Source organism: Engraulis encrasicolus, chromosome 20, assembly GCF_034702125.1.
Source record: "Engraulis encrasicolus isolate BLACKSEA-1 chromosome 20, IST_EnEncr_1.0, whole genome shotgun sequence".
Taxonomy (NCBI): Eukaryota; Metazoa; Chordata; class Actinopteri; order Clupeiformes; family Engraulidae; genus Engraulis; species Engraulis encrasicolus.
In genome coordinates, this window is record NC_085876.1 from 41,956,998 (window position 1) to 41,981,366 (window position 24,369).

The following is a 24,369-nucleotide window of genomic DNA, read 5'->3' on the forward strand; positions in this document are numbered from 1 at the left end:
GCTTTTTACGCCTTTATTTGATTGACAGTTAAGAAATGACGGGAAATGGTTGTGAAAGAGAGATGGGGGAGAGCCGGGAAATAACCTCGGCCCAGAATCGAACCCCGGTCCCCAGCCTAGCAGTACGGTGACTTAGGAGCTTGAAACACGACCTGAGTGACCTCTCTTGGGCAGCCTAGACACATAGTGTAATAGTGGCGGCTGAGGCTACTGACTGACCCCCACGCCTTCCCCTCAGTGTGGGATTCATCTATGGTGGTCGGCAGTTGCCTGATTTTCATAGACTTCAGAACTCAGTACCTCGATTCTGTGTGTAGGTGAGCCGAAGGCGTAGTTGCGTCACCACTTGGGTGAAGCCTGGGTAGGTCGGCAGGGCTATAAACTAACTTCTTCTACATCACTAGTGAATTTGGCTGGTAGATCTTGAATCTTATGAGCCAATATCATTGACAGTAAATAGAATGGACGCCAAATCAACGCTATTTGCCATTCAACGCTTTGAAGCCAGATTTGGGAACATTCCAACGTACATTCCACCTTAGCAACGCCAAACGCAGGTGCTGATTGGACAACAACAAGACTTCTAACGGTCAATCAAACCATGTTCTGATGCTCATTGGTCAATTTAACTTTTAATATCTCTCTAAAATAAAACATCACCACAAAAAATCACCACCCTGGTAAGTTGGAGAGCAAGGGGACCTACTAGTTGAGCGAAAAATGATCCCCCTGAAGTGGCATTTAAGGGAGATACAGGGTTTTATGTCTCTCATAGGAATGAATGGGATTTGGCCATTTTTTGGTCTTTTTGGGTCCAACCTTGGCTCCAACTTGGCTTCAACAATGAAATAGAATTTTGGCCTCCATTCTATTTACTCTCAATGGCCAATATACATTCACTATCCATCCAAGTGGATAGTGAGTTTTCTTTTCAACCAGTCAAACGGAATTTTCACCAGAATTTGGCTGGTTGGCGGGTGTCAATTTAGAGCCCTGGTGGTTGCTGATGGGTTGGAAAAGGTATGAACGGGATTATAGTGACAAGGGACTCGCTGTGTGAAACAACGAGGAAGAGATTACCCCCCAACACAACACACATACAAAAACAAAGACACATGCTACCAAATACACACAGGAATAACACACGTACAAAAGACACGTTTCCATGCACTCACACACACAAACACTAATACTGCATACATACAGGCACACTTCCTGTTTGATCTTCTGTGTGTGTGTGTGTGTGTGTGTGTGTGTGTGTGTGTGTGTGTGTGTGTGTGTGTGTGTGTGTGTGTGTGTGTGTGTGTGTGTGTGTGTGTGTGTGCGCGTGCGTGCGTGTGTGCGTGTGTGTGTGTGTGTGACAAACAAGCACTAAAAGTGTTTGGGTTGCTGGTTGATCTCCCCATGGCGCCATTTGGATGACTGGAATGCCTAACAACTCATACAAGTTTCCACATAGGAGATGCTTAAACATAGGAGGTGCTAGATGCTTAAACAACATCCCGGAAGGTATTCATTATCATACATTAGTCTTCAAGGCATCCTTTCCCCATTATTTGGACGCATTTTTTTTAACACTCAATGGTCTTGTACTTCTAAATATGACTGTCTTCGTACAAAAGCCATTAAGTTGAAGACCAAGAAGAATGCTAAATTTAAGTGTAGGTCCATTTAAAAAGATAATGGTATCAAACAGTGATATTCAATATGAGGGGGATGACAAAAAGTGGCAATTTCAGCAATGCCTTTGCTGATGGTTTGTGAAAGCTTGCAATATATTCCAGAGTGTGGGCAAACTTTTAATGACAGAACTTAAAAAATTAAGTATGTACTGAACTGTGAAACAAGTATGAGGTAGCAATAAAAAAATGTGTGAGAAGGCAAAGGCATTGGATCAAAGTGCATTTGCTGTATAAAGTTTTGCTAAAATAATCTCTGTCGCATTACTTCCTTTTGCCTTTTTCTGGGCTTCGGGTCATTTCAGAATCTTTTCATTCCGTTTGTTCAAAGCAAGGTCAGTGCAGGCTGAACACTCCTCTCTCTACTGGTGAACTTTATGTACCCTTTTTACTTCTGCCAACTTGGATTTCATTTTTCTTTTCGCTTAGGCAGAAACTCAACATAAAAAAGCATTTTCATCATCTCTACTTTAAAATGTATTTATTTTTTATCATACCTCGATTTTTGTTTGAGCTCCCTGAGCTTGCCGAAATGGAATTTTGAAGTACTTGAAGTGTGCAAGAATATGTAATAATAATCAGGGTGAGAATGATGGGAAGTTGGAACACATTGGGAAAGTCAACATTCACTGACAATACTCTGATAAACTTTTGCTTAAACACTTGGAAGTACTTCAACAACGCAAAAACAAAGCGCAACACAAATAAATAAACCATTTGTTATTACAATACAAGTCTGACAGACGGACAAAGATGCATCCACTTGTTGAAGCACAACTATGAAGAGATCAACGTGAAAACTGTCGGCAAAGTTCATGTTTTGGCCGAATTAAAGAATGCGTTTCAGATGGACAGACCGACGGACCTACATACCCTCTTATAGAGATGCTAGAACGCATCTAATAATTGCATCAGGGTGAGACTGATGGAAGCTATTGGGGAGGCACTGTTCACAGAGACTATCCTGAGTCCTGACAACCTTTCGCTTACATGCCTGCTGGTGCCTGTTTTGCCTTGCAGGCGTCCATGCCACTGGCTGTGCCACCATCACAATGCTGCCTCACTGTGCCCTTAAAAGCATTGCTGGAAGTGCACCAATTCAGACAGAGAACACAGACACATTTTGCGGTGTGTGTGTGGTGTGCTCACAGTGTCCGAGTGGGAAATAGTTTCTGAGCACCAGACCAATATTGGTTTTATTACTTTGCATAACATTTAGCAGACACTTTTGTCCACAGGGGCTTATAAAAGGAGAACAGGCTGCAAACAACCAAATAGAAAAGGACAGTAGAAAACCCAGAAAAAAATCAAAGGCATTATTAAAAATCACCACTACCAAGCCAAAAGAAAATAATCAGAACGTTAAAGTTTTAAGAAATTCTGCCTAGTTTGGTTAAACGTTGTGCATGTTGTGCTGATGTATTTCATTACGTAAAAGTTTAAGCGAGTAGGGCAGAGAACGCTTAGAGTTGTAAAGTTGAAGCAGCAAAGTCAAAGTGGCCAAAGTAGTTAATGATGTTTATCAGGCGGTGAGAATAGACCGTCCTTCCTTCTAGGGAAGTAAATTCAGGAGGACTCGATACCTCTTCAGGGGGCCCAGCCGGCAAGTCAAGCTGTGTATGGCCAAGCAAGTTAATGAGGTAACGCTTTAGAATAAGGTTCTTCTAATAAGCGTTTATAGTCACTAGTCAGGTAGTAATACCCTTACAAGTGCCCAATAACATGCTTATTAACTTAACATGCTTATTAACGTTGTTAACATCTGATGAGTAACTTTATTTGAGTAAAAGCATGAAAATCGGTAGACATGGCAGCCATCTTGAAAATGTTGCTTTTTTCGCGACGCCTCCATATCTAGTATTAGTCAGCATATCAAGATGGATATGTGTACCGATTTAAATAATAAAACAAAAAAAATAAACCATTATAAACACATAATGAGCAGCTTATAAGATGTTAACAAAGTTAATAAGCATGTTATTGGGCACTTAAGGGTAAGGGTATTACTACCTGCTAACTAGTGACTATAAGCGCTTATTAGAAGAACCTTATTCTAAAGCGTTACCGTTAATGATACTTCCCCACTTTTCCTGTCGTCCATGACAGAGAGTTTTGAAAATGTATATATTTTTAGGGCTTTTTTATAGGACAGCCAGGAAGTGGTTGGCAGAGAGAGATGGACAAGTGTTGGAGTTGTGGACAAGAAGTTTGCATGTGGTATGGGTATATACTGTACAGTACATAGATTTCCGATGTCGTCAAACGTTGTGGCTGTGTGCGCGCAGACAGGAATCCCAAAATGCTAAGTGGCTAGGTGTGCAACATTTGAAGTCCCATTGGAGCAGTGTCGTGTGTAGTTAGAAGAACCTGTTTTCTAGTCAGCTCGGTTGGATGTTGTAGCTGTTTCCATGGTTTCTGTACTCCTACCAACTACTTTCTGGGAAAACATATCTTATTGTGTGTACATATATTAGAATCGTTTTAAATGCTTTGTAAATTCAGTTATATTGTATCACGCGGCGTCACACGTGAGTGCAACATTGGTGCCAGCAGATTCAAAACAATCAGAGGGTGCCTCCAATCCCGAAACCCCTCTTTGTCATCAGTGGATTCCACTTTACTACCCAATATAGCATTATCCAGGGACTCAGGGAGCATACCAAAGAAGAATGAGCGACGTGACAATAAACAGTGTCATCAAGAGTACAAAATCTGCTTAAGTGGATAAAACCGACAGCCGACAAAACAACAGGTTCTTGTCATACACTGCACAGGGCTCCAATGGGACTTCCCATGATAAAATCCTAGCTACGTAGCATTTTGGAATCCCTGTCTGTGCAAGCAGCCAACTGTTTGTCAGCAAGTGAAATCCATGTATTGGCTAGCTGCACCAACTGCACCCCGGGGACAGTGGTGAATTTGGACTTGGTCCTCTCTGTCTCTTTAACCTCTTAGCGCAGAGCCTATGTTATGACCTTACTGTCACCAAAAAGGTAATGGCTATGTCTTAATCTGATACTTGAGCCTCTCAGTACTGTCATAGCAATGTTGTCACAATGTAGTTGACTGTTTTCAGCAAATAGTGAATAGGCCTACCGTCGACCCCATCTGCAGTAAGAAGCTACCACAGGCATCATTGGCGAAGATCCCTATCGCATGCTTGTTCTGGGACGCCAAAACGGTTCACTGACCATTGGGTCATAGTGAGCAGTGGCGCCGGAGTGCCTTAGCAGGCCGACAGCTCATCGATGGGGAGGTACGCCAGATATCGACCCCGTGTGCTGCTAAAAAAGGTGGCTGTTTTGGGTTAAGTGTCCAGGGAACATGCAGTGATTGAGGCTTTCGTTGGCCTATTGATGATGGAATGATGATGAATCAAAGCTGTTCTCAGATGCTTTCCCCTAGCTTAAATTACTTATTCTTATTATTTTTATTTTTATTTGATTTGTTTTATTTTATTTTATTTTATTATTATTTTTACCTTATGTTTTATCTTAATGTTTTTAAATGCTTTTTGACTCTAATTCATTTCCTTCTTTCTTCCCTGTTTCCTTTCATTTACATTTGTTAACTTTGTGAAGCACATTGAGTTGCACCTGTGTATGAAATGCGCTATATAAATAAACTTGCCTTGCCTTGCCTTGGAATAACCTCTTTCCAGCTCAGTCCACCGCTTAGTTCTACAAAGCTGGAAAATCAGAATTGTCCACCTGCACAAAAGGTGCACAAATTCAGCAGAACTTCTGTTGGATTTCTTGTGTGTCTGTGTGTGCGCCTGTGTTGTACGTGCCTGTGTTGTACGTGTATGTGTTGTACGTGTATGTATTGGGGAGGGGGGGAGGGGGTTCTTTCAGATGACTTGGTCCCTGGACCTGGGCACATGGTTCATAGCTTACATCAGGGTTTCCCAAAGGTGTGCGGCCTGCCACAAGGGGGTGCGCGAGCTGAATAGAGTACTGGCTGAGATGTGTGTTTTTATACAGAATTAATGAACATTACATGTTGTTTGGTGAATTATATGCTTGAAGGATCCATCTTAAATGTAATGTGTCATGCAACAAGTTCCATTGTAATGGTGGCAGAAAAAACGTCAGGTCTGTTGGAAATGAGTTTTGCTCAAAATATGTGGTTGTGCAACATTCACTTCGGGGGTGCGCGAACCACACTGAAATGTAAAAAGGGGTGCACAGGGAAAAAAGTTTGGGAACCACTGGCTTACATCATTGCTGCCACCATTGCTCCCTCTATAGTACGCACCAACTTACCTTGTACTTATTTTACAGTAATCCTTTTTTTCCCTTTCATATTTTAGATGTTGTGCTTTGACATATTGCCATTTACTCTAATTACATGTTTGTCTATGTCTGTGAAAGCCAGCAATAGGCTACAATACAAATACACTACCTTCACCCTGACAGATAAATACAATGCACTCCTCGCCAGATACAAATACATGTAAACTGTCATAAACAAATGCAACTCACCAGCAGAAGAGACTCTAAATCAGGGGTACCCAAACTTTCTTGGTCTGAGGGCTACCTGAGGACTACCTGAGGTATACCTGAGGGCTACTAAGGGCTATTGAGGGTTAACTGAGCACTACTTGTTTGTTCAAAATCCTCTACAGATGTCTTGACACTATGATTGAATGATAATTTGATTATAGGTTACAAAGAAATATTCTTTATTATAAAGAAATAATCTCATATTAAGAATGAGATGAGAAAAATATTAACTGTGACAAAAAATCTTGTAGTCGTCACTATTTAACATCCTTGGTGGGCACCTCAGAACCTCCTGCAGGGCTATCTGGCACCCGAGGGCACCACGTTGCTCTAAATACATACAATAAATGTAAATGTAATAAACAAACGCAACTCACCAGGCAGCTGGAGGACCTCCTGAAGCGGGCCAGGGCGTCCTTCTCGGCCAGGCTGAGCCTGCGGCCCTTGGCCTCCCTACCCAGGATCCTTTGCAGGCGGGCGGAGGGTCTCCTCTTGGGCCGTAGTCGTACCCGGTGGTTGTCGGCTTCACGCCACTGGAAGCAGAAGGGGCACAGAAGTGCCTCGTTGGTTGATGGGTTGGTCTTTTCTGTAAAGTAATTAAACGACAGATATTATACTATGAATGTATTTTCTTTTTCAACAAACATTGTTCATTAGTGAACTTTTAATCATAAAAAAACCTATTTCACTCGCTTTGAGATTGTAGGAGAGGAGTTAATGTGTGGAAAAAAAAACAATGGAGTAAAATAAAAGTAGAATCATTCATCAGCAACGTGCAATATCCATGTGCAGCATCACAATCAATCTGTACTAGTCTGAATACAACACCAGTAAGCCAAAAAAACACCTCATGGTTCATGTTTTTTTGTTTTTTTCCAAAAATGGGATAGGATATATGGAAAAGGTGTCCACAGAAATCAAAGAGTAACTGTCAAACGATAAAGACTTTACACAGCTCTACACAGAGTCAGTCAGGACCCAAACAGTAAGCAATGCAAATCCACTACGTAGTGTGAGCATCGATCTATTCTGAGATACTGACGTCCGTCTGACAAGAGAGGATCAAAGCCCTTTGTAAGCTTTCCCGACAACGTATCATATCAGAGTAGAGTAGACCGACCAACCGTGCAGCCCACCAACTGACTGACGGGCTGGCTGGCTGACTGACTGTCTCGCCTGCCTTTAGTCGGCATCTGGCAGAGCGCCATGTGTGTGATGTGATGGCCAGTTTACAGCTGGGGGTTTTTCAGATGCCTTGCATGAGGTCTGCAAGCTGATCCAATAGGATTACAGCAAGCATTTTGTTTTGTTTTTTATTACTTCTTTTTTATTATTTAATAGAGACCTCTGTTCCAATTGTTAAATGTTTTGGCTTGCCGTTTTGTTTTTAATATATTTGTCTTTTTCTTTCTGAGAGGCTGAAACAAACTTGTCATGACACTATACACTCACCGGCCGCTTTATTAGGTACACCTTTTTGGTGCTGGTTGGATTCCCTTTTGCCTTCAGAAAATCTCCCTGCACCAATACTCAGATAGGCTGTGGCATTCCAACAAAGTTCAATTAATACTATGGGGCCCCCATCGAGCCAAGAAAATGTCCCTACGCCACTGGGTCAAAGACGTCCAAAGAGGAATTGTCATTCAGGGTAACGGATACCTTCTGCTGACTATAACTGTAAGAAACATGACTCTTTTTATTTTATTTTTTTTCCAGTGAATTCATGAAAGCCTCGGCTGTCATCCATTCACTTGAGACAATTTAAAAATCATGTTTTTTCACAGTTACAGTCAGCAGAAGGTATCCGTTACACTGAATGACAGTTCCTTTTAGGACGTATTTGACCCCACTACGCCACCAGCCTGAGCTGTTGATCCATGTTTTCATGGTGTTGACGCCAAATTCTGGCCATACCACCACAGAAATCAACACTCATTTTCCAACAGTTTCCAAACTTCTATTGTCCAATTTTGGTGAGCCTGTCTGAATTATAACCCCATACTCCTGTTTTTAGCTAACATGAGTGGCACCAGGGGTCTTCTACTGCTGTAGCCCAAGGTTTGAGGTGCCGTGTGTTCAGAAATGTTCTTATGCATAGCTTGGTTGTAACGGGTGTCTGAAACAAAAGACACTTGAATACTAGAAGAATAAGCGGTTTCACTTACCATCCATCATTTGCCGATTTTGCCTGAAAAGGAAAAGAGATCATAGAGATGGATTAGTTCAGTCCAATCAAAGCCATCAAAATATCTTCCTTTTAAGACATTATTTGCATCCCTAATGCATACTACTCAACATGATGTAAATAGCCCATTATTTCCACATTAAGGAAAAAAAAGAATGTTGAAAAAGTCAACGGTTATCTCATCTCTGCAACTTATCAAAATATTCTCTGAGTTGCCTAGTAGAAAATGCCACATGGCAGGGAGTTCATGTGTAGCCTCGCGAGCCATCCTACGTACTTCCGCCAAAGGATTGGCTCCACTACTGTAGTCTGGCCGTGCTTCTCTGTGCAGTGCCTGGAGCAGTAAAATTTTGATCGCAACGCCCCAACCCCCCGAAAATAGCCAATAATCGAATATGCGCCCCACGTGGGGGCGAAAGGGGGAGGACGCTCGTGACAATGACGTACACATCTGCGCCAGAGCCATTGGTCTGCGCTATGTTGTTGAGTAACTGCCAACGATTGGGTGAGAGGTGTCCAATAATTTCAAACCATAACTGATTGCAAACTTCCTGCTTCCTACAATCGCTTCAGAGCAAACAAATGCCAGACCATGAATACGAAATGAAATGGTAGTTTTATGGGATGGTCAGGACCAGGCTAGTTCATGTGTGCTTTTCATGTTGGTGTTTGGTATCAACCATTAATTCCCATAGCACGTGAATGCCACATAAGACTCAAGATCCCTGCTGCTCATCAGAGGATTACTTGTGTGTGTGGGGAGGGGGTGAGTGTGGATATTTTTCTTTTATAATGTATATTTATTTATATATGTCTTGTAGTCATCCCCAATACATACAACACAGGCACATACAACACAGACACAGACACAGACACAGACACAGACACAGAAACACACATACTACGTATAAGACACAGGCAGGCAAACACAGGAGCACACACACACACACACACACACACACACACACACACACACACACACACACACACATACACACACACACACAAAATTCATCATATTTCTCTTTGCAGAGATTTTCACTTTTCACATACAATACACTCAGTCAAATCGAGTTTAAAACGTGTCCTGTTCAGTTTCTCTCCCAAACACCAGACACACTCCCCAATTGAATTAACACCAAAAACTCAATTGAGGGAGATGAAGTTTAAAAAAAAAAATCAATTGAGTACTGCCAAGGTCAACAACAAAAGTAGCGGTACAAAGTCCAACGAGAACCTGGAAATGAGAAGAGAGGGCTTATAAAGCTATTCTGAGCACGATTTCTTTTTAGGAAACGACAAGTCAGTCTTGCTCGTATTACAATACAAGAGTCCCTTCCGGGAGGAGAGCTTCAAGGACTGGACATCTAAAACGTCAGCCAAACTTCATTTTTAATTTACGAATACAGCTTAGCAAGATAAAGGAGAAAGAGCAGGAAGCACCTAGGAGTCTCACTCTCGTCATCACTGAATGGTGACTTCAATTACCGATAGTTTGCCTTGACTTGATGTGAAAAATATGCCTCAGAACAATAGTCTAGAAAGAAAGGGAGTGCTCCCATCACCGACTGGTGACCAGTGTTGCTAGATGTGTCTAATCAAATCCCGCCCAAAATTTCTGTCTCAAAAACCGCCAAAATGCGTTAAATTCCACCAAATTTCAACAAATTGCATTGATTTCTATGGGCCCAAAACTGCAGAAACAAACGCCAAAAGGCCAATTTTTCCCGTTTTTACCCACAGACGGCCATCCCAAGTATGTAACCGGCCAATCTGGCAACACTGCTGGTGACTTGAAACACTAGGTCAACAGGGCCTGATGCACACATTTTTGCAGACTTCAGCTGCAGACTGTCCTCATGCAAAGGCGTATTTATTTCATGCAAATTGCAAAAAAAAAGAGCATTCCAGGTTGAGGTGCGACGCGTTTGCAAGTTAAGTCGTGGTCCTCCACGCCGCAGATGAGGTTTGCACAGTTTTTCCGCCGTGTCTGTGAATTGCCGTTGCCATGGCGAATTTCTGTTGCTAAACGCAGAAATGCTCTGCTGTGCCCTGACCAAAACCATGCCCAACCTTAATCTAGCAGTAAAGCAACGTTTCTGCAGCTTTATTTTTATGAATTAACATGCAAAGGCATGATGCACAAACACGATAAATGATTCCGTGAAGACACTGCAGTGTGCATGCACAATGCAAAAATATTCTGCAAACAAAACATTAAATAGCCTAGTTAACCCTGCACTGTCTTTCATTTCATTCCAAACAGTCACTGATAGTCCAACGTAAAAAACTCAAGGGCCTTGAAGAAATGTAGGACAGTGCTAGTCGCCGCATCTGCAAAATTCGAGCTGCCAACTATGCACCTCCAATCTCAGCACTTGCTCTCCAACCATCCATCTCTCTCTCTCTCTCCCCCCCTAACACACACACACTCACACACACACACACTCACACTCAACCAGTTTAGACCACTCCTGTGTGTGTGTGTGTGTGTGTGTGTGTGTGTGTGTGTGTGTGTGTGTGTGTGTGTGTGTGTGTGTGTGAGTGTGTGTGTGAACCCCTCCTCATAATCAGTGTCTAAAATAAGCATGCAGGGGCTAAAAGGAGACTCCTGTGGGTTTGTTGACCATGGTTTAGCCTAGCTCACGCTCAAGCTGCTAAAACCGGATCCATAGGATGGCTCAGTAGTAGGCCAACACGTGCCGTGGATAAAACCCAGACAAAATAAGAATTTAAAAAACAAGAGCATGCATGTGCACACACCACACGCTCGCACACATTCGGAATCGGGTCTAGTAGTCACCTCGGCCCCCAGTGGGCCAATGACACTTATGGTGCATTCCCCAGGGTTGGAAGATGGGATGTTTCTGACCTCCTACTTGCTGAAATGCATTGGAACGCCTGTTGAAGCGGAATGTTCAAGTCGCGAACTGGGGCAAAAGCGAAGCAAACCGACTTCGCCCCATTGACTATCGTGATGTCATCACAGCAATGGCAGCGCACAGTGTTGGGAATAGTTTATGTTGCACATCACCATTCTATGGACAAATAAAGTTGATTCAGACAGGTTAACGGTTGCAAAACAGCCTGTTAACTTTTCTTAGGTGTAGTTATATTGACATTTCGTCTTTCAAAGATGAAATGCGGCTAAATGAAAATAATGCATGATGTTGTTTACATTGCTGACATCTTTGAGAAATGGATATGTAGTTTTTGTCCCTCCATATTTGTAGTTTGATTGACTTGCTGGTTGGAACGCTTTCAAGTGGGAGGTAGCTGCCTCCTTGTTGTCTATTAGGAAGCTCCTACCTCCGGGGAATGCACCATTACTGTGGTAAAACTGCCATTTCAAAACACACATGGGCACACAAACACTCAGAGATTGTGTACACACCTATAGCACCCACATAGACACACACACACACAGATACACACAAAAGCAGACTGACACAAACACACATGCACGAGCACAGACAGACAGACAGATGAACAGACACACAGGCACACACAGGCACACAAACACACATGGATAGACACTGACACATATAGGGCTGGGTATCGCAGCCATTCCTGTATCGATTCGATTTCGATTCTTAGGGCTTTGAATCGATCAATCACGATTCAACTCGATTAATTCCGAATCGATTCAATCCGTTCCCTTCTTGGTGCCAGGATTTCCCCCCAAAAGATGCTGTTGCCTATTTTTATATAAAAATTTCAAAGGGTTGTGGCTTGACAGTGTTAACAGATTGCTAATTTGTAATAAGTAGGTCTAGGCCTGATTGACTAATACCTACTACTGGGTATTTTCCATAGACCTAAATTAAATAAAAAGAACAAAAACAAAAAGAACAAAAAAAATCGATTTTGTGCCCTGTGAATCGATTATGTGAATTTTAAATGAAATCGACTATTTTACCCAGCCCTACACACACACACACACACAACACACACACACACACACACACACACACACACACACACACACACACACTCACGAGTCTAGCTAGCCCAAGGGCAAATTGCCCGCGGTGGTAGCGGAGCCGGAGCCCATCTATGGAGATTACTTAGTGATGATGGCATTATATCCTCAAGCGCTATTATGCCCGCGCGCTCATCTTCCTGGCAAAACACCCCTGGCTGTCAGTGTTGCCAGATGAGTCTGATCAAATCCCACCCAAACGGGGCTCAAAAATCGCCTGAAGGCACTAAATTCCGCCCAATTTCAACAAATTGTATTGATTTCTATGGGCATGAAACTGCAGAATAGCCCGCCAAAAGGACGATTTTTACCCACTGACGGCTATCCCAAGCAGCCCAATTGGGCGGGTAATAACCACCCAATCTGGCAACACTGCTGGCTGTGTAGTGGGAGAGAGGTGAGAAGAGTGCCCTGCAGAGGGGGGCATCCAACAGGGCTGTGCTGCTGGGACCAAAATCGTCCAAGACCAGTCCACCGGGCTCTGAGAGATTTTTTTGTGGTCTAAATAAATATGAGCTATTTTGACCGCAAGAGCCCACATTTGTTAAATACTATAACCAGTGTTGCCAGATTGGGCAGTTACCTGCCCAATTGGGTTACTTGGGATGGCCGTCTCCGGGTAAAAACGGGAAAAATTGGTCATTTGGCGTTTTTTTCTGCAGTTTTGTGCCCATAGAAATCAATGCAATTTGTTGAAATTGGGCGGAATTTAACACATTTTGGGTGGGATTTTATCAGAACCTTTTGGGCGGGATTTGATCAGACACATCTGACAACACTGCCAAGACTATAACTGACTTTTTTTCTGTTGTGGAATGAGAACTGATGCCACCGGGAAAAAACACTGTATGCCTTACGGTAGGGACAAATACACGCGAATTTGCGAACTTTGCCATTCATTCCTATGAGGCAGGCGAAGGCAGGCCTAAGGGAAATTATTAAGAAAGTTTAATGTTATGCAAATGAGGAGTGAATTCGCCTGCCGCGGCCCAATCAAATCAACAACATAACTGTTCCATTCCATTTGATTCGCCGCGACGACCTGATGACGGTTGGATTTCGCCTCTCTTCGCTTCGCTCGCTTCGCCCGCTTCGCCCCCTATGTGTCCCTACCGCTATGGTCAATCCAGCCGGCCGGAGTGGGGTGGAGTGGATAGGGCTGGGTTTCTAATCTGGCATAGAGGACATTTCCGACAGCTCTAAGGGAACAATTCTGTTGTTGGTGGTTTTTTTTGGCATTTCCAAGAGCCTGTCTGGCCCACATTTTAGGGGGGGGGCGGCGGCTCAGAAATGCCCTGGCCTTATTTTGCGGCCCGGCGCGGCGTCCAACCCTATGAGTGGAGTGGGGTAGAGATGAGTGGCTGCCTCACTGGGGCCAAGGCATCCAGCTCCAGAGAGGGATGGCCAAACAGCACTGCACCACATAAAATTGGGCCATGGATGGAAGTTCAGCTGTGGCTGTGTGTGTGTGTGTGTGTGTGTGTGTGTGTGTGTGTGTGTGTGTGTGTGTGTGTGTGTGTGTGTGTGTGTGTGTGCACCAATTGTATGTGTGCAAGATCGTTTTTGATAGTGTGTGTGTGTGTGTGTGGGTGTGTCAGTGTGTGTATTTCATCTGGCTGATGCTTGCGGCATTGATCACAGAACGTGCGCGAGAGAGAGACAGACAGAGAGTGAGAGAGAGCGACAGACAGAGAGAGAGAGAGAGAGAGAGAGAGAGAGAGAGAGAGAGAGAGAGAGAGAGAGAGAGAGGCTATTTGACCTTTGAAAAATTCTTCCTAAATTTGACAATCCGCTTCAACATTCAAAACACGTCTAACCGTGAGGTACTGCTCATTACGCCAAACCACAAAATCCCTTTTCTTCATTCCTTTTCAGATATTTCACACAAACAACGGAGAGTCAGTCGAGAAGAGAAGCAGACTCACTGCTGTGATGAGAGCCCGGTTGTTTGCGCAAACGTGCCCCGCTTAAGAATGTGTGCTCAATTAGCAGCCTCGTCTGTTTTCCGGAAAACGTTTGTAGGCCTACGTGTGGTCCAGAACAGATGAGAAGTGTGATGAGCTCTCGTTTGTCATCCCCAAAGACTCTTTCATGCCACACGCGGACGCGATGAAAGGAGATGATAGCAGGGGCCTCTCTACTCTCAGCTCCTAATTGAATTAACATACTTGTCCTTTTAAGGAAAAACATACTTAACTTACACATACACACGCTGACTGATCACGCTGATTACGCTGACGCATCAGCTAGGCTAATAATCGCAACAGCCTTGTTTTTGGCAAGCTTGATTGTAATCAACAAAGGCCCACTTTCCGCTAGCTCTCTTTCCACGGGAAAAACTTCCGATTGCCATCGCATAAAGAGAGAGGGGTGGGCTTCAGAAAAGGGGATGGTCCATTTAGCCTGAAGTTATGCACCAGCCAACTCCACTGGGCTCTCTGGCAGTGTTGCCAGGTGTGTCTGATCAAATCCCATGAAAAAACTGAAAGAAAAGTCCGCGACACTTTTCTTTCAGTTTTTTCATGGTATTTTTGCTGGTCCTGCACCCAATCTTTTTGAGACGGATGTGCGTGTTTTTTTCTCTCTAACTACTGATCAAATCCCACCCAAAAAGGTTCTCAAAAACTGCAGAAAAACGCCCAAATGACAATTTTTTCCCGTTTTTACCCACAGAAGGCCATCCCAAGCAGCCCAATTAGTTAGGCGGGTAACCGCCCAATCTGGCAACATTGCTCTGTGGGCTGTTCAGGGGCTGGGGAGATGTTGTTGGGGCCTGTGAAAGTAAAAACGGCACCCCCTTCTTATTCAAATACCTTTCTGTAAATAGCCAACTGAGATGTGTAGTTTCCCTTTAATGTAGGGATGCAAACGATTAATCGATTAATCGACTTTAATCGATCAATGCGTTAATCGATTGGGAAACATTAATCGCAATTAATCGTCAATCCACCTGACAAGAGACCCAGGTGAAATGGGCATGTGAAGAGTGTGTATGAAGAGGGGTATGAATAGTGGGAATATTTAAATCACCTTTGGATTAAAGAATTGAAATAGGAATTCATTTAAATGTGGTATTTTACCTCAATTTTTAATTATTTTTTTTTCGAGAATTCGGGCGGAAAACGCAGCTTAGGCTATCAATTAATCGTAAGTCGCTCGATAAGGCTATCAACTAATGATTAATGAATTAATCGATAATTTGCATCCCTACTTTAATGTCTACTGTAATGGGCTTTCAATCGCATTGTGAATGTGTGACGTGTTAATAGTACATGTGAATTGTGGCAATAAAAGGCATTCTATTCTATTTTACTCTATTCAGTTCTATTCTATGAGACCCCAGAGGTGCATATGGAGGCATTTGGGTCTCCCTCTTCACTCTTGCAATCTGGACTTCAGGAAGTGGTTCTGTCATGGTGAATCTTGGTGTACTTCGGCTTTTTTCGCACACCTCAGCTGGCAGGTGCGTCGGAGATGGCACCATGGGTCACTCAGCAATAGTTTAAAGAAACTCCCGCACACTGACCATTTCGCTGTTCTTTCTTTAATAAACAACGTTTCGGTACTAGACCTCGAGAGATTGCCTGATGAAGGTCTAGTACCGAAACGTCGTTTATTAAAGAAAGAACAGCGAAATGGTCAGTGTGCGGGAGTTTCTTTAAACTAAAGTATCTTGGTGTATACCATCTTCGACCACTAATCTACCATCACCGTTTCTCAGAGTAGAGCGTGCTGCCCTGAGTAGTATGAGTAATGCCTCACTAAAGTACCGTTTCAAACTCAAGCATCCTTCAAGTCCCACACTGTACAATGTTCAAGGTTACACTTGTTGCATACTTGATGTAACAAAATACCCAGAAACCTTCACGTTTCCACATTAGTGCTAGGCTTTTTATTACGGCAGTGGGGAAGACTATTCATGATTCTACATAATACGTATGTGTGCTATGTTGATTGTCATGAATAGCTTTTTAATTCAACACAACTTGGTCATTGTTTGTGGTCATTTAGTCATAAGTTTGTGTTCAGAGCTTCTGACTATGGACAATTTGTGTACTGTTATGAATTTTGATTAACTTTGTCATGTTTGCGTCGCGCGTTTTCAACTCGCACCACAACAGAAATAGTGCCAAACGATCAGGTTTACAGTTTAAAACCAGTCGGAAATAAGTAGAGAGCGGCCATAATGGAACTGCTATAATGTGCCTGTTCCATTACGAGTGTAAGCTTACAACTTCAAGGCTGTGTCACTACCAAGAAGCCACACATGACTTTGAGAAGCAGTGCAGGTGTCAGACACTCATTACGATCAGTTGATTCAGAGCTGGTAGGATCAAATTTCTGAGAAGAGGTTTTTAATTACTACACCCAAGACTTAGTCACCATCAAGGCTGTAATCATCTCAGCAACAGGTGGGGGCTGGGGGGTGCAGGGGGTTACAGAAACATGAAAAGTGCACTCATCCAAGGGCCCAAGGGTGGTGGGCACAGGCAGGGCTAGGGCTGGGCAATATGACGATATATATCGTTATCGTGATATAAAGTAATCCATATCGTGTTATTGTTTTTTCTCTATATCGTCCAGCCCTAGGCAGGGCTATGGTTTGTGGTGGTATTTGTGCCACATAATCAGGCCCCAGTTTCAGTGTTGCCAGAATGGGAGGTTTCCCGCCCAATTGGGCTGCTTAGAATGGCCGTCTGTCGGTAAATATGGCACTGAACAAAAAACCTGCCCAACTTTTAGCCATAGAAATCAATAGAATTGGGCGGGATTTAGTGCTTCCAGGCGGGTATTGAGCATCTTTTGGGCTAGAAATGAGCAGCCTCATCTGGCAACCCTGCCCAGTCTACTCATCAAAGGGGTGGTGGTGGAGGGGTGGGTCAAAGACGTGCAAAACGGCATTGTCATTCAGTGTAACGGATGCCTTCTGCTGACTGTAACTGTAAAAAACATTTTTTATCATTATTTATTTATTCTTACAGGGAATTCATGAAAGCCTCGGCTGTCATCCATTCACTTGAAACAAGTTAAAAATTGTGTTTTTTTGCAGTTACAGTCGGCGGAAGGTGTCCGTAACACTGAATGACAAAGACGTCTTTGACCCGGGTACAGAGGCTGAAGTTAGGCACCAACCAACCCAACTGCACTTGTTGGTGGTCGTGGTCGTTCAGTGGCTGAGGACAGGGCTTCACAGCTGGGCACATGGTTGCCAAGTTAAGGAGGCCATCATCAGAGGTGCAGGCAGGCAAGCAGGGTGGAAAACCAGAAGGGGAGATATGTTTCTCGGGACAGAAACATTAAGAGCAACTCATCCAAGGAAAGGAGTAGGGAATGCAGTCATGTTTACAGTTTGTGGCGAGTTTTGGGGGGTGGTAGAAATACCAATAGTCAACAAGGGGGTGGTAGTGGGGTGCATGGATAGAGTTTAGGAGGTAGAAAGGTGAAGGGTCAGTAATGTCATAAGGGGCGGGGGTGTGGGGCAGTGAGGAAGATACAGTCATAGCATGTAAACATCTATGAAATATGAACAGGTGTCAGTATGCTCATCAAAGGGGATGTGAAGGGCCAAAGAGCTAGAGTTTAGAAGGTTTGAGAGATGGCTGGGAGTTTGTGAGTGAGGGGAAAAGTCAGAGACATGTAAACATCGGTGCATGCCTATAGATCCACTCACTCAGTGATTGAATTTGGGCAGTAAAAGGGGGGTGGGCTAGAAACACGAAGAGGCTTCATGGCAGTCATCACGGGAAGGTATTAGCCTTGGGGATTTGGAAGGGGCTCGGGTGGGGTTTGGGGCCGGGGGGTTTACTAGCGTCATACTGGGCAGTAGGCAGGCAATGTGGCTGCCATAGCAGACATACCATACCCTTACTGCAGCAGCCAGCTGCCCGAAAGCCACGCACAGCACACACACACGGCAGCAGCAGTGACTCAGGTCATGGCTAATCCAAACACACTGTCCATGTCTTTGTGTGTGTGTGCGTGTGCGTGTGCAGCATATGTATAGTTGTCTGTGTGTGTGTGTGTGTAGCATATGTATAGTTCTGTGTGTGTGTGTAGCATATGTATAGTTATGTGTGTGTGTGTAGCATATGTATAGTTGTGTGTGTGTGTGTGTGTGTGTAGCATATGTATAGTTGTGTGTGTGTGTGTGTGTAGCATATGTATAGTTGTGTGTGTGTGTGTGTGTGTGTGTGTGTGTGTGTGTGTAGCATATGTATAGTTGTGTGTGTGTGTGTGTGTGTGTGTGTGTGTGTGTGTGTGTGTGTGTGTGTGTGTGTGGCATATGTATAGTTATGTGTGCGTGTGTGTGTGTGTGTAGCATGTATAGTTATGTGTGCGTGTGTGTGTAGCATATGTATAGTTGTGTGTGTGTGTGTGTGTGTGTGTGTGTGTGTGTGTGTGTGTGTGTGTGTGTGTGTGTGTGTGTGTGTGTGTGTGTGTGTGTGTGTGTGTGTGTGTGTGTACGTCTGAGGTATAGGCTAGTTATGTCGTTATGCGTGAATGTGTGCATGTCTAGTCTACGTAGTGGTCTGTGGTGTACGGTTAGGCATGGAATTGACAACAAAAACAAAGAGGGGGGAGACTAATAATAACAGCAGCCACTGGCCTGCATCCATGTTTGACCATGAAGGAGGACCATCGTGGACATAAACAATGACTCAGGGAAGAATACTTTCCACGTCAAGGCGCACATTAGTACACAACGTCAATCAATAACAAAACATTTCATCATTTGTAGCAGTTTACTTCAAGACTTTATGCTGCCCATTCACATTGATTTTATCTTTACAAGAGTATATTCCACCACCATCAAACTGTATGAAATTGTATCATGCAAACTGGTTTCAATTCTTATTTTTCTACTCAATATCGCTGCTACTTTTTTTTTAAATTATACTTGTTTGTTTTCTTTTGGCTTTTTGACTCGTTTGCCCTGTTTTGTGTAGTTTTGTGAGCAAACAAACAGAATTGAAATCTTATCACAATGCTATGAATAAAATATGCATACACGCACGCACGCACGCACACACACACACACACACACACACACACACACACACACACACACACACACACACAAAGAAATATCTGAACCACAAACCTCTTCTAAATTGCATTGGCTCTCTGCTCATGGACCACGGTGAACGAACAAACACACTCGAAAAATACAGAGTACAGACCACAAATATGAATACAAGGTATGTGGGACATACAGCTATGCTCCATCATCACGGCCTGACATTTAATGCAATCATAACATTTCAGCATAGCTTCTGCTGGCCACAAGAAAAACAGCCCAAAGCCCCAAAGCCTTCCTTCCTTCCATGATTTCACGATTCACCGCAATCACGTCTGCTGCTGCTGCCGGTCATGGCCTAACTCACTGTCCAGGAACAGCAGGCTCACCTTTCCACAAGTGGGAGTGTGTGTGTGTGTGTGTGTGTGTGTATAAGAGGGAAAGAGAGAGAGAGAGACAGACATACAGTGTGTGTGTGTGTGTGTGTGTGTGTGTGTGTGTGTGTGTGTGTGTGTGTGTGTGTGTGTGTGTGTGTGTGTGTAAAAAATAGCAAAAGAGAGCAAGTGTGTGGGTGGAGAGAGAGAGAGAGAGAGAGAGAGAGAGTGTGTGTGTGTTAGTTTGTGCGTGCTGCACTGGAGAAAGATGTTGTGCAGACCCCCTTTTCAGCTGTCTGCATGGAACGCGGTAAGCACTCTGCCTTCACCACTCGACTCCCTCCCATTCCCCTCCCCTCCCCTCAGAGTAAATAATATAGCACTCGTGGACACCGGTGGAGAGGGTTGCCAGATTAGGCGGTTACCCGCCCAATTGGGCTACTTGGGATGGCCGTCTGCGGGTAAAAATGGGAAAAAATGGCCATTTGGCGTTTTTTTCTGCAGTTTTGTGCCCATAGAAATCAATGCAATTTGTTAAAATTGGGCGGAATTTAGTGCATTTATATGCGGTTTTTGAGAACCTTTTGGGTGGGATTTGATCAGACACATCTGGCAACACTGCAGGCCACCGGTGGACGTGGCGGCCAGGCCAGGCCAGTCAAGACGTCCGTTGGTTGAGCCGTGTTTTCCTTTCCGTTTGCGGCACGGCCACAGAGTTTCCTGGCTCAGGTGAGCGGAGGACGCTTAATGGTTGAACCTGGGCCACGCGAGGCTAAGACAAACATCAAGTCCATAGGTAATTAAAAAAAAACGAGTCTGAGGAAGGGCCAGGGTGGCCCGAAACATCCTGAATAAAAAGGATTAAATGCGAGCTCATCGGTGTGCGTTTTTTTTCATTACAGACATAACTTTTCAAAAAAGTTTGAGAAATACCAAGGCACTCATCTTCTTTGTAATTAAAATGCCTTTATTTTGTTGGGCATAGCATGATTAAAATACTTCTAATAAAGGCATTTTAATTACAAAGAAGATGAGTGCCTTGGTATTTCTCAAACTTTTTTGAAATCAACCAAGCCTGTCACCAAAGAGCACCATCTTAAAAAACTAGACAGTTCCAGGAAGCACTCCAACTGGACTTCATTCTGAAACAGACATAACTTTTTTGAACCTGCACCCGAAACCAGTCTTTTTTGGATGTGCATGAGATTCGATTAAGATCAAGACCATGCGCAAGACCAATCGGTCACATCCCTTTTACTTTCCCTGCTTTTCTCTGTGGTCAACAGATATCTCTCTGGCTGTGTCTCAAACTCTCAACCCCTAAATCTCTCTTGTGATTTACATTTACATTTACAAGTGGAGAGTGAATCAATTATTAAGAATCTAATTAAGCATAAACTAAATAAAAACCACTCCCAAAACTCAAAAAAAGACATTGCAGTAAAGATAACCAATTAAAACCGAACGACATACTGTGGTGGACGAACTGTCCATGTTATGAGTGCCAGAGCTGACGCAGGCAAAAAAGAGGCCCAATTTAGGCCATGAAACACTTGAGAGAAATGGCAGAAGGGACAGGCAGGAAAAAACCCAAACAAACAAATCCCTGACAGCTGCTTACACACAACACTCCTGGGGTGCATTTCTCAAAAGCGTAGTTGTTGGCCTGTTAGCAACTTGGGCAGTTGTCAATGGGAAATTGCGTTGCAACCAACAAAATAGCTAACATAGTTAGCAACTACGCTTTCCAGAAATGTACCCCTGGATTGGGGTGGGGGGGGTCATTTTACTGCTCCTCTCACGTAAGGATGAGTGCTGCATGTCTCACAGCAGCAGGGTCATCTGCACACATACGGGAAAGCACTAACCCGGATGTCATGTCGGTAGGGAAGTCGACAGAGCGGGACAAAGGGGTCATTTGTCCCGGGCCCAGGGAGAGGGAGGGAGGGCCCGGAATTGGATCCTCATTACATTGAATTGATTGGGGTTGGGGCCCTTACAGATGTCGTCGTCCCGGGCCCAGCCAAAGCTGTCAGCGGCTCTGCATGTCGGTATCATTTACTGTATGGCTTTGAGCTTGTGACAGGTGGGCGGGTAAAAACCCAAGACTGGGGGGCCATATAAACTCACTCAAGTGAGTGTCATCCCGGCACTGCCGTCACTCCTCTCTGCTTAGTGCTTACCACACCATCAGACTAAATGCATTTATTGAAAGTCATTAGCAGTACTTCTGGGAGGTCAGTTAATGGCGGCAGTTAGCTGAAAAGATGAAGGTAATATCGGGTGGCATGAGGCTATGGCACAGAAAGTGTGTAAAATACTATATGCTCATTGGTATGGCATGCGTTTGGCATGTCAACTCAGGTTTGTAATTACATGTTGCTGCTTCAATTTACTTTGCCAGCTGTCTGTTGCTTTCTTGTTTTTTGAAGTCATTGTTGACCAGACTGAGCACTGTACTTACATGAGATTGTAGGTGAAAAAGTGTGGCCCTGGGGGTGCTGTGGTGCAGCGCGTTAAAGGGACAGTTTGGTCAATTTCAACATGCAGTTGTAATGCTCACACTACCCTGGACTTGTCAGTGCCTGAGATTTTTTTTTCTTCTTCTTCAGCCGTTTCCGAGATCCTGGTCATTGTAATTGGGGCAGCTCTTTGTTTACATTTCAAAAAAACATTTTTATTTATTCCCAAAAACATCCAAAAGGTTATAAAACATCAGCAGACAACTAGCAAACAGCAGTACCTTTTGGGAAAATATTTGGAGTTGGCCTATGTTTCATTTTTTGAAAATGTAAACAAACGCTGCCCCCATTAGAATTGCTCATATCTCGGAAAGGGCTGAGCCGAAAAATGTGGCATCACCAGGTACTGACAAGTCAAGGGTAGCGTGAGCAATACAACTGCATGTTGAAATTGACCAAACTGTCCCTTTAACACACCGTACCATATGTGGGTGACCCGGGCTCGATTCCCGGCCTGGGTCATTTCCCGGCCCTACCCCGTCTCTCTCTCCCACTTACTTCCTGTCGTCTCTTCACTGTCCTATAATAACCATAACCCAACCCACTCCCCCCCCCACCCCCACCCCAAAAAAAAACGTTTAAAAAAGAAAAAGAAAAAGTGAGGCCCTGACAACAAGGAAAAGCCATACATAAGGTCAAACCGTTCTACCAGAGATATTCTATAGAGATATGCCAACATAATAGGTTTCTATGGGCACCTAACGCGACCAGGTTCCGGTCTGCCTAAAGGGGCGTGTCATAATGCCTAAGGGGGGCCATAATAGAACCAGGAAACAATGGGCCAATGGAACCTCTCCCTCTCTCTACTCTCTCTGGTTCTACTGCCTTAAAAGGAGAGATGCTGGCTGACTTTATTCACTACCAACACTTCTCAAAAAACCTACATCAAGTCTGATAGGTGAGCTGCATCTCCCAACAAAAAGGGCTTGCCGGTAATTCAATCCAGTCACATACAGTCGTTGGACTAACTTACTGCTTTCTATAATCTTTTGTTGTATTCAGTCTAATCATAGCCTTAAAATCAAACATTTAAATACAGATCTGGGGCCTCCTTACTGAAACTTATGTCTGAAATGCTATTCTAAAGTATGTTGAATTCAGATTTGTGTAGAGTAATAGTTTAAGCAGAGTTGTGCAGCCAGCAGTCAGAAGTAGGCTACTCTTACATAGGCTATGCAATTCTAGAAGTAGGCCTATCCTATCACAAAGCTGAAAGCATGCGATATCATACCACCAGTGTTGTAATCACATCTGTACTTCTACTTTCGACTCTGCTTAAATTAGGGATGACAACAGGATTTGTTTCTTTATGAAGTGGCCCCTAAGCACGAAGAACATGTTACACGAGTGCCATCTAGGGGGAAGTATACAACATTACAACAACACATGGTGCGCATGAATGTTAACCAGAAACATTTAGAGGGTTTACTACTTACATTAGGAACCGGGACAGCTCAGGACAGCTATCTTTATAAAGTAGAGAAGCCTCCGTCAGAAATGCATGTTTGTCCATGGTTGAGTCGGTCACAGCCTGGATGTGTGTGAAATTCGTGGTCGTTGAAGAGGTGGTCTGACTACAGGAAATGTGGTTTTGTAGGTCTTGTACCGGTTGTTTTGAAATACCAATTGTTATAAACAAAGTATTAAATACTCGCACAATACACTGTTACAGTTGTTCACGCGTAAACATTATATAACACGGCAAGGAGTTTTGTTTGAAGCTGAATCTACTGCCGCAACCACCACATGTGTGCGCGCTACCCACAATGCTCTGAGGAGGAAGGACCAAAGCACTCTGGGATATGTGGTTCTTTGAGATGGTCCACAGTTTGACGCACTGACCCGGAGTCCCGATGACTTTGCAGGTTAATCCATGAATTTTCGGTATGCTAATCTATGCTCTACCCGGACATAATTTTGCTAATTTTCTAGATACAGTGCAGCACATAGGCCTAATGAATAGCATGTTGCAATCAGTCAGCCTTGGCATTGTCAAATTGAAAGGCTAGGCCTACAAGGTGAGTGCGTTTCCAAACCATTTTCACATATTTCTCTTATTCCTTCCTATTTAATATTGTTCATAATTCTTGATCACCGTCGATCA

General features: G+C 43.7%; 1 protein-coding gene across 1 annotated transcript in view; it reads right to left on the reverse strand.

Moving 5' to 3' along the window:
* c20h18orf21 (chromosome 20 C18orf21 homolog) overlaps positions 1 to 24,016 on the reverse strand; it is a 44,606-nt gene extending 20,590 nt beyond the window's left edge. Inside the window, exons 1-3 of the mRNA XM_063185964.1 lie at positions 23,702 to 24,016; positions 8,350 to 8,372; positions 6,562 to 6,770 (exon numbers count right to left, since the gene is read on the reverse strand). Coding sequence (XP_063042034.1) covers positions 6,562 to 6,770; positions 8,350 to 8,372; positions 23,702 to 23,778 — 309 coding nt within the window. The 5' untranslated portion in view covers positions 23,779 to 24,016. The remainder of the gene's footprint in view (positions 1 to 6,561; positions 6,771 to 8,349; positions 8,373 to 23,701) is intronic.
* Between the last annotated feature and the right edge of the window lie 353 nt (positions 24,017 to 24,369).